The sequence below is a fragment of the Rhinolophus sinicus genome, linkage group LG10, assembly GCF_036562045.2.
Source record: "Rhinolophus sinicus isolate RSC01 linkage group LG10, ASM3656204v1, whole genome shotgun sequence".
NCBI lineage: Eukaryota > Metazoa > Chordata > Mammalia > Chiroptera > Rhinolophidae > Rhinolophus > Rhinolophus sinicus.
This window is the reverse complement of record NC_133759.1, coordinates 106,363,822-106,373,747: the sequence shown is the minus strand read 5'-3', so window position 1 is coordinate 106,373,747 and position 9,926 is coordinate 106,363,822. Positions and strand designations below refer to the sequence as shown.

At 49.2% G+C, this 9,926-nt stretch overlaps 1 protein-coding gene across 1 annotated transcript; it reads right to left on the bottom strand.

Moving 5' to 3' along the window:
- Positions 1-984: 984 nt before the first annotated feature.
- On the bottom strand, positions 985-7,033 carry MSX2 (msh homeobox 2). The gene is made up of 2 exons (XM_019740194.2): positions 6,560-7,033; positions 985-2,683 (listed from the first exon to the last, which is right to left on the bottom strand). The coding sequence occupies exons 1-2, from the start codon at positions 6,936-6,938 to the stop codon at positions 2,259-2,261; spliced, it is 804 nt and encodes a 267-aa protein (XP_019595753.1). The 5' UTR covers positions 6,939-7,033; the 3' UTR covers positions 985-2,258.
- Positions 7,034-9,926: the final 2,893 nt, after the last annotated feature.

Below are 9,926 nucleotides of genomic sequence, written 5' to 3'. Positions count from 1 at the left end.
GGAGCCCCCACCCCACGGGAAAATGAGTTTCTGGTGCCCACCTCCATCGTGGGTGTTGGCACCAAGAAAACGTGGGACAAGAACGCTAGGCCTGGTAGGTGCCAGGTGCAACCCCCCATCGTGCAATTTCCTCAAGTTCTCGGTTCACTTCAGCCCCACCCCCACCCCACCCCCGTTCCCAGGGTCACTGGAGCTTCTGATCAGACCTCGGAAAGGTGTCCTCAGTAGCCACCTCTGACTTGTGCAACGGAAACGGAATTTAAGATCCTTCCCGGCCTCCCCTACCCATTACCAATTTATTTTAATAGTAGTGGCTGGAAGCCCCGGCCTGACCCGTTCTGTATCCAGTGGAAAGAGGCTGGAAAGCAAAGAGGACTTGAATGAACCACCGTCCCCCTTCAAACCGAAAAGAGTATTTGTTCGGTGTCCATCTCCTGGGAAGAAGCTGGGAATGGTAAAGGGACTGCGATTTGACACACTCCTGAAAGGGCGGCAGGCACTCCCCCCCCCACCCCTGTGAATGTTTCCTCACCATCCCCATTTGCAAAAAGCTGTAGGGTTTTTTTCCCTCAGCTTTAAGTTTGTTGTGTTTTGTTTAGATGGGAAATTTCAAGTTCAAGGTTTTCCCTTGTTCATCTACAAGCCACTCAGATTCTGCCGGATCCCTCAGCTCCACATCATCTAAGCTCATCTTTCACTGGAGTTTGAAAAACTCCTCTTAGCAGCTCCACTTCTTTTCCATGAGTGACCTAAACTGCCGGAGTTAATATTTCAAAGTATTTTGCTATTTTCAATGGACTCTCCACCCCTCCCACCCCCCACCCTACCCCGCAGGCTGAATCTGGCCACAACTCTTGATTGATTCACATTAAAATAATAATAAAAATCACCAGCTACCCCCCATCTGGGTGGCATTTTTGAGCTAAGCCCAACTAAGAACAGAGAGTGCCTCTTAAAATAATTATGAGTTGGGACAAACTTTACTGCAATAAAACAAACGTTTAATTTAATTCAGAATAAGAGATAAGAAATAACTCTTCAATAAAATATATAAAATTATACAAGACACCCTTTCAAAGGGATAAAGTATACTGGTGGGGTTGGGGGAAGGTGTGGGAGGGGAGAGATGGATAGGAAGGTGAGACACCAGGCAGCTAAAGGGCTGTGTGACACCCCCGTTTTTAGCAAGTCAAAACATGGCTTTGCCCTCTGCCCCTAACACGTTAAAAAGTTATCAATTTTCCTAATACGTTTAGCACATACAATAGGTACACACACAGAGAAAGCATGATTTTTTTTCTTTCTGGATCTATTCATTGTCCAAGAATATTTAGCATATACGTAATGGTTAAAGACATTTTTTTAAGCAGAGAATTAACTATATGCCCCCCCCACCCCAATCACTTTTGCAACATATGAGGTTTGACGTACCTAGTATTTCACAGAAACCATCAATTCCTCCCAACATGCTTTAAGTTTTCCCTCTCCAATTATGGGGAGTTAAGCATCAGCCTTGCGAGGACTTAGGAAGTACTTCTAGCCACCTTAGCCCAGGCACCCTCAGTCTTCTCATCCCCTTTATAGATCTTACCAAAAAAAAAAAAAAAAAAAAAAAGCAAAACTTTAACAATGTGGCAATGTGGAGAGGGGGAAAAAATAGGGCCAATAGGGTCGTATCTAATGAGTTTTTTAATGCGTGTAAAACTGAAAACTTGATGTGTCCCGTCACTTGAAGGAAACTCTCCATATCTACTGTCTATACCCATGGTGTCTAATTCTCTCTTTTTTCCCATAAACAAAAGCCAATCATCCTGTCAAAAATCACCAAATTTCAGCAATTAATTTTAGCAAATAATTTGTCTCCCCCATAAGAAAAAAAAACAAATGGACATAAGCAGTCTCTTTTAGGAAGTTGATATATATATATACGTATATAAATTTTGCCTTTCAAAATAATTTGAATTTTTATGTCTGCTGTATAAAAATGTATTATATTTTATTATATCTATTTATAGATAAAAACCGTCAGAGCCAATCTTTGTGAAAGGAGAAGGGGGCATCTCCTTGAAGATGAAACAGGACTTGGTGTCTGCAGTCTAAAGAACGAATTCAAACTATGGCTGCGGCCCTCTGGGCCTAGCTGCTTAGGGTGGTGCAAGCAAGGTTTGCAGAGCAGGGGTGCTGGCTCGATGCTGCCTTCCTGGGGAGTGAGGGGGAACCCTTCAACAAACATCCATCAGTCTACTGAGCAGTCGTCCTTAGGATAGATGGTACATGCCATATCCGACTGGCGTCGCATAGAGTCCCACTGGCGGGATGGGGAGCACAGGTCTATGGAAAGGGTAGGACGCTCCGTATAAGGATGCTGCTTGCAGGGGCGAGTTGATGGGGAAAGGGAGGCTGAAGCCAGAGGGCAGCATAGGTTTCGCAGCCATTTTCAATTTTTCCAGCTCTGCCTCCTGCAGCCTTTTCGCCTTGGCCCTTCGGTTCTGGAACCAGATTTTGACCTGGGTCTCTGTGAGGTTCAGGGAGCTGGAGAACTCGGCGCGCTCTGCGATGGAGAGGTACTGTTTCTGGCGGAACTTGCGCTCGAGCGCCAGGAGCTGAGACGTGGTGAAGGGTGTGCGCGGCTTCCGATTGGTCTTGTGCTTGCGCAGGGTGCAGGTGGTGGGGCTCGTGTGTCCTGGGGAGCAGAGGGGAGTGCATTAGCGACAGCAAGTGGCTTCCTCGCCAGGTGTGTGTGCCGGCCTCCCTCTTCAGCTCTCAAAAAGATACCCGTCAAAACCAGGTGTGGTATCTCGGGGAGTGAGGGGGTAAGAGTGGACAACGACCATATTTAAATGGATGAATTGTTTTATTTTGAAAATCGAGGCTTTTAACAAGAAGTTGGGGAATTTAATGGTGTAATAGAACTTTCTGTGTGGAAAACAATCAGTATTCGAATAATGGGAATAGAACATCTACGAACAGACCCCTCATGAGTTAAGGAAGCTGAGTGGTTTCTGAGAACAAAATCCCATCTCTTTGGAGCTTCATTTCTCTTGTCTTTAAAATAGGGGCGGGGGGGGGGCTCATAATAACCGTCACTTCCTCGGATGCATGACAGGGGTCTTATGAAAAAACTGGGTTACTCAGTCCCCTGTCTGCCGCAGGACAAGCTGCACAGCATCTACACAATGAAGGACAGAAGTGCAGATAAGGTCTGTGGTAAATTAATAATAGTATCTTGTGATTGGGTAGCAGCCCCATGCAATAAACAACCACACAGCTGTCATTCCATCCAGTCTACAGATTATAAAACCTGAACGTCATTTTACAGATCTGGATGTGGGAAAAGTTTTTTGGCCGGGTGCTTCTGTAGTATAAACTTTACTAAGAAGGAGGGGAAAATTCTCTCGCCCATAAATGTAAATGTCAGGAGAAATCCCACCGCCTCTGAATTCAGCACATGCGGTGACATCTTAGTATCTCCAGGCATTCTATGGTTTAGAGCCAATGTGTAAATGATTAGTTTGTCGCCCTGCTTTAGAAAGAGGAGTAACAAGCAAAATAAAGGTATGCCAACACCATCCAGCCTCCATGTTTAAACTGGATTCAATTATAGGAAGTCACAGGACGAGGCACCCGTGTGGTTCTGTAGCATCAGCTAACTTGGGCCTTCTCTTCCTCCAGGGAGGTGGGGGAGGCGTGTGGAGCTGCAGGGCAAAATGCTCAACAATTAATTTTCTGCATTTGGCTTTTATGAGCTATACTAATTTTCCAAATGTAGCCACAGTAATAACTCCAAAGGACTCATGGGGAGAATGTCGCATTTCTTGTTTTGTTACTTTGGTGGCCCAAGAAAGAGTTTACACTTCATACTTGAGGGTGACACAGCACAAGTCCCAACCCAGCCTCCATTTCCAACAAGAAATGGATCTGTCCTAGGGTGACCTTATTAACCATCGCTGTAAGTGACTGAAAAGAAAGGTAGTGTGTTCTGCAATCAATGAAAAAACAGAAATCTGGGAGAGGGGTGGGGAAGAAGCAACCACAGAAGTGTATCTTTTGTATACGCTAATCCCTGAGTAAACCAGAGAGCAGGGTGCCTGCTCCTTAATTTACAAATAAACTAACAACGTTCTCTGAGATTTGAGACCTGTGAAACCCTCAGCCTTCACCAACCTGGCCAGGCTGTCTGGATGACCCAGCCGTCTCCGCTTGGAGACCAAGCTCCTGGGGTCCTTGCTTGATCCTGCTCTAAGTTTGGAAGCAACTCCGTGTCCAGGCACAGTCATTCTGGTTGCTCCTATGGGCTGCATTTGAATTATGAAATCCAGGCGACTGGGATCGCTCACAAGTATCAAAGCCATAAAGTTATGAGGCTTCCTCCCAACGCACCCCTCCTCCCCCCAACCCCCATTTTAAACCAGCCAGAGGAAGGATGCGATTATACAAAGCAAAACAGCATTTATCCTACTTCCTCCGAATAACAAAACCAGGCTCGGGCGGGTGGCTGCCTCCCGCCCCAGGCTGGGTAGTCTGGTGCTCCCAGGACCCACCGTTCCCATCACAGGGCTCTGAGCACAGCAATCTCCAGGCCCCAAACACCAATAACCCCCTTTTTGTTTTAAAATTAAATCCTCTTCAGAGTCTCCGATTTTTCTCCTGGAAAGGTCATATCCAGGGCCCAAGCCTGGCTCACTGAGCAGGGAAGCTCGACTACACTACCTGGTATCGATGTTTCCAGAGTAAAGTGTGAGCAATTGCTGTCCTAGAGCCCGAGGCCTAAGCAAATGGGATTTCTGACCTCTGGACACCACCCCTATGAGGCCTGAAACCTTCATGTGCCGCTGGGCATTGACCCAGGCCTAGGAATACACGGGCACTCAGTGTCTGTGAAACACATGAAGTCTCTAAGAGTTTCGGAGCCTCTACTTCACCATCAATAAAATGGGTAAATACTGATCCCGTATTCGCAGAGGACAAAGTTTTAGAATGTCCAGAGCCCTGTCGGCCACCAGCTCACTGATCATTAAATGCTCCCCAATTTCTTTATGTCAAACCCAAACTCGGTGTGTTCATGCCTCTGATCTCTGCTGCTCATCTGTTACTGGGAGGCCAGCTGCTGCCACACAGCTCAGATAAGATCATATGGTTGAAAGTGCTATAAAGCACTGAGCAAACTCGGGTTTAAATTCTTGGAGTCCTTATTCTCCACACCCTTTTGAATCTTTTGGAGTTTCTAACAGGGTGGAGAGAGGTGCCAGAGGGGACAGCCACTGACGCCTGGGTATATGGCCTTGTTTTGTTCACAAACTACAGTGCACCTCCAGGCTTGAGGGCTGACTGGTGGAAACACAAAGATGGGGTTCTCCTGGCTTTGGAAAAAGTTCCTCCGCATCCAGCCCCCCCTCACCTTTCCTAGAGGTACGTTATGGGTAAGGAAGCTTTAAGGTCAGGAGATAGAAGTAAAAGAAGTTACAGGGAATGAATTCTCCAAATTGCAAAAAGGATTCAGGGCCCAAAACTGGATACTACAGCTGGAAGAGAAATCACTTCTCCTTGGCCTGACTCGGCACTCCAGCCGCATTGGCAGGAAGCGGGGTGCCACTGCCCGGACCTCTGTGGGGTCTCTCTGGGGAGACCCGTCATCGGTGCCCAGAACACCCTACAGAGGAGCGAGGCTTGGACACCAGGGCCCCTCACCCAATTCAGCCACTGTTGGTGACCTGTATCAGGTTCAGTCCTCATGAAGCCTGGGTGTTTGAAACGGGGGCCTCTGCCTACATTTCGGGGTCCCAGGGGTGACCAGGATATGGATTCCTAATGAGCAGCATTTTGTAAACTCTCAAGCTCTGCTGGAATGCTGTTAATTATGACCATGAGCCAAGCGCAATCTGCGCGCTTCAGACCCCAGCCCGCTCCCAGCGAAGCCCAGGACCTCATCAGCGACGTGCTGGATGCGGGGACTGTCCTCCCTGCCACCATCCCTTCGCGGGATCCTGCTTCCACACCCGGGGGACCCATGGAAGGTAATGATTTCCAGCCAATATCGGGTTGGATTTCAGTTAGCTGCCTTTAAAATGAGGGTACACTCGCAGGGTTGTAAACTTTGAAAGGCGTTAAGACACCCTCGCCGTCGCCCGGCACATATTCGAGTGCTCATTAGACGTGGATCCCCCTTCACTCCCCAGACAAGAGACCCCGGTGGACAGTGAAACAAAAATAAGTTTAGTGGCTGGAGCGCAGGGCTGAGGGCTAGAGAAACCGAACCAAGCGACCCCGCAAACCCAGCTGGGGTTCGCCCTTCAAAGACAAGCGAGTCCGCAACTGTGTGCAACTTCGCACAGCAAGGGGCTCCGGGTCACGCGCTGTGCGGATATTAGCCACAGGGTGTCTTGGATGCAGCCGGCGCGCTGAACTCGGGGGATAAGGGGCCAAGAACTGCTATGCTCGTTTTCCGGGGCGCATACTGCAGAGGGGTCTGCGTACCCCCAGCCTGGAATACCGGCCCCCGGCTCCCTCCGCTGCCCGCCGCGCCCGCCTACCCCTCGTCCCCGCCCGGGCGTGCACTCACTTGGCGGCGGCGAGTATCTGCCGGGTTCCTGCATCCACGCCGCTCCGTCTTCTGAATTTTCCGACTTGACCGAAGCGGTCTCGAAGGGCTTGACCAGCGGCCCGGGGCTGTGCGATTCCCGGGCGCCGTGTCCGGGCAGCAGCAGTGGCCGCAGGGTGGCCCCGGCGGAGGCGCTTTCGGCTGGTAGTGGGGACGTCTCCTTGGGCGGCTTCTTGTCCGACATGAGCGCCTCCACGCTGAAGGGCAGGCTGGAGACCTTGACGCGGCGCTCCTCCGCCGGCCCCTCGGCGCCCCCAGGCCCCGGGCCCGGGCCGGCCACCATCGCCGGGCACTCCTCATCCGACGAAAACAGGTCATTGCCTTTGGACGGAGAAGCCATGACTTCTCTGCCCTACGGAGCTCTCGGCGCGCGACTCGGCTGGCAACCCGGCAGCGGCGACTCAAACTTTTTGGGGGGGAGACGGGAGGGGCGCGCCGGGAGCCGTGCCTTTCCTCCAAGGGGAAGTGGGAGACTCGGCTCAGCCAATCCGCGCCGGCCCTGGCGCTGACGTCACAGACGCTCTCCTCCGATTGGCTTTTCCGGAAGAGGCTGGGGCCTCCCCCCCCCGCCCCTGTTTGAAATAAATTAGGAGTTAATTACAGGAGCAGTCAGCAGAGTTGTTATTAGGCGATCCCTCAAGGGTTATAATCACGCCAAAACTGAAAAGTCCAAGGCGTAATTAAGGCCGATTATTTAAAGAGGAAGTTCGCCAAGTCCCATTTCTTCTCTCTTTTGACCCCTCTTTTTAAAAGGTACCGGGCGTCTGTATCACATCCCCTCACCGCCAGAACACGTTTATAATCTGCAATTGATATTGCAAAAACATTTAGGAAGTGCCTACTACGCGCCGAAGCTGGGCTAACTTTACAACTTTGGGAGCCAGCACTGAAAAACACGAGCCAGCCCCCGGCTAAAGGGAATATTACACGCAAGGCACTTAGACTAGTATTTCGCTCTTTGTAAGTGCTCAACAGCGTCCGCTGTTACTGCAACTCCCCTAGAAGAAGGGCTGCAGCTAGCCGGAGAGGTGGCCAAGGGCTGCTCTGTCTCAAATGGTTCCGACTGGACAATATAAACCAGTGGTCCCCATGTCTTCCACTCGAAAAGAAAACCTACGCACCCTTAGAAACTTGGGGTCCGTGTGTTTTGTTTTCCCTGAATCGCCTCTTCGGGCTGCCTCCTATAGCACCCTTTTCTGCAGACTGTGTATTTATCGTGTGTTCCTGCGTTTGTCTGAGCCTATGTTTATTGTGTGTGTTTGGGTGCCAATGTTTGCTTTGGAGGGGGAGGGGGGAAGGAATGATATCTAGTGCTTTCCTCCCTCTTGCAAATCTCAGAAATGCGGGGTTCCAAGTTTGCACACCCTGGGCCTGCGGACCTTTTGGGGAAGCACATTTTTATTTATTGCACCTGGTTGAAAAAAAAGAAAGAAAAAAGAAACATTGATATTCCACCCCACTCCAAATGATACCCTGGGTAATTACATCCCAAACCTTAGTGATGACTGTCTCAGTGCAAGGAAGCGGAGACTAAGCTTCAAGTGCACAGAGGCCTGGGATGTCTGCAGGCCACGGATCCAAGACCCATGGCTTCAGATGACTCTTTCCCTGCATCTGAGCCATTGTCCTGTGAATGAGGACATAACTAGAAGTCTCCCAGCTCAGGGCCTTGCACACGGCACACGCTTCCTAAACAGTTTCCAGAATCTTGGAAGGAAGGGACATGGTTGGTCATTACTGAAATGACCAAGGCTAGGAAGCTCTCCCAGTTCAAAAGTCTTAGGAACTTGACCCCCAGACCGTTTGCCAGAGCACCTCTCTGATGCCGTATCCTTCACCCCAAACTTCTGCCTGGAGTGAAACTCTGCTGGCTCAGGATAACCAAACAGGCATTACCTGAATCTCACAGAATAAAAACAACCTGCACTGGCCAGTTAATTCAATGTGATTAGAAAGGGTCCTGAAAAAGTGAAAAAGAAGTTCTAACCACAGTTTCCTAAAACCTCCAGGTCCCTATCTCCCCACTAGGAACAAGCACATTCTTTTTCTTTTTTTTCAACAAAGTGGAAAATCAGAGAAAGTTAAAAAGAAAAAAACAACAACTATGAAAGCTATCTGGACATGTATGCATTTTCCCCTTGAGTCATCCTTGATGATAGTTGGCTTGATATGCATCTCACATACTGTACAGGTAAATCCAGATTAAGTTCTGTGCTTTACAGAGATACCCAGCAAGGTGCAGGCTCTAATTTGGAAGCAAGACTGAAATTCATTTAGCCCTCAGCTGCCACAGTGTACAAAAGGGTTCAGCTTTCAGTTGGGCTGTCCCCAGCCACTGTTTTATAATTGTTCCTGAAAACTCCTGGTTAATATTTGTCAATTTAGGGGCACAGGCTCATTCCTGGGAAATTAAAATAAAAGTGAATGCTACTGGCGCTTTTTCAGTTTGATGAACATTTCAGGGTGAGGAGAAGCTAGATTCTCCTCACTAGTCTCAGATTCTGATGTTCACACAAAGACATTTATGAAGCCAGAAATACGAAAATGGTAGATATTAAAGAAAAAAAGAAACTGGTGCTCAAAGCCAGGGTGCCAAGCTCTGGCTGTGAGCAGGAGAGATGCCCAGGGGGCAACCAGCCTGCCCAACTTCTCTCCTGCCAGCTCTCAGCTCCCTGCTGGAGTGGAGACAATTCAAGAAAGGGTCTCACCTCTGCTGGAACTCAACACAGCTCGAACCTTTTATGGAAAGCCCCATCTGTGCAAAGCCATCCTGCGTTGGCTGTGTTTTCAGATCATTTTATTCACCTCTTCCTGGCCCTGCGATCTTGGGCGCCTTACTTCGCCTTAGGCCTGCTTTTTTATCTCAAAAATAGAGCGAATAACCCCTATCTGGGACGGTTCTTGTGGTCATTAAATTGAATAGGCTATAAAGTAACTAGAAGATGTAGGAGATCAGTAAAAAGTATTGTATATCAAAAGCAGTAACAATGTATCGAATGCTGTCTCTCTGCCAGATACCCCAAATGAAGCGCATCGTCCGCGCTCACGGAGTTCACGGTGGGTTCTTTGTAAAATCTTGGAGGCTGTGGCTCGGCCTGAAAAGTGCGTCGTCCCTTAGCAGGGTACCTGTTGTCCCTCAGCGGAGGACTGGCTTTGGTACTTAGGGGGCATTCAGTAAAGGCTAGTTTCCGGTGACATACTCGCCGGCAGAAAAGTGGGGTTGCCTTTCGAAACTCTGTCACCACTGAGTGTCAACTCTGCACGAAGCTTAGTGCCTGGACCTGTTGTCCTGGGTCTCATTTTGTTCATCCAACACACCGCTCTGTGC

Bases quoted from the DNA above. Each gene is read 5' to 3' on its own strand.
- MSX2 (XM_019740194.2), bottom strand. From the start codon at position 6,938: ATGGCTTCTCCGTCCAAAGGCAATGACCTGTTTTCGTCGGATGAGGAG. The intron at 2,684-6,559 runs GTGAGTGCACGC...TCTGCTCCCCAG, and splicing joins CAGATACTCGCCGCCGCCAA to GACACACGAGCCCCACCACC.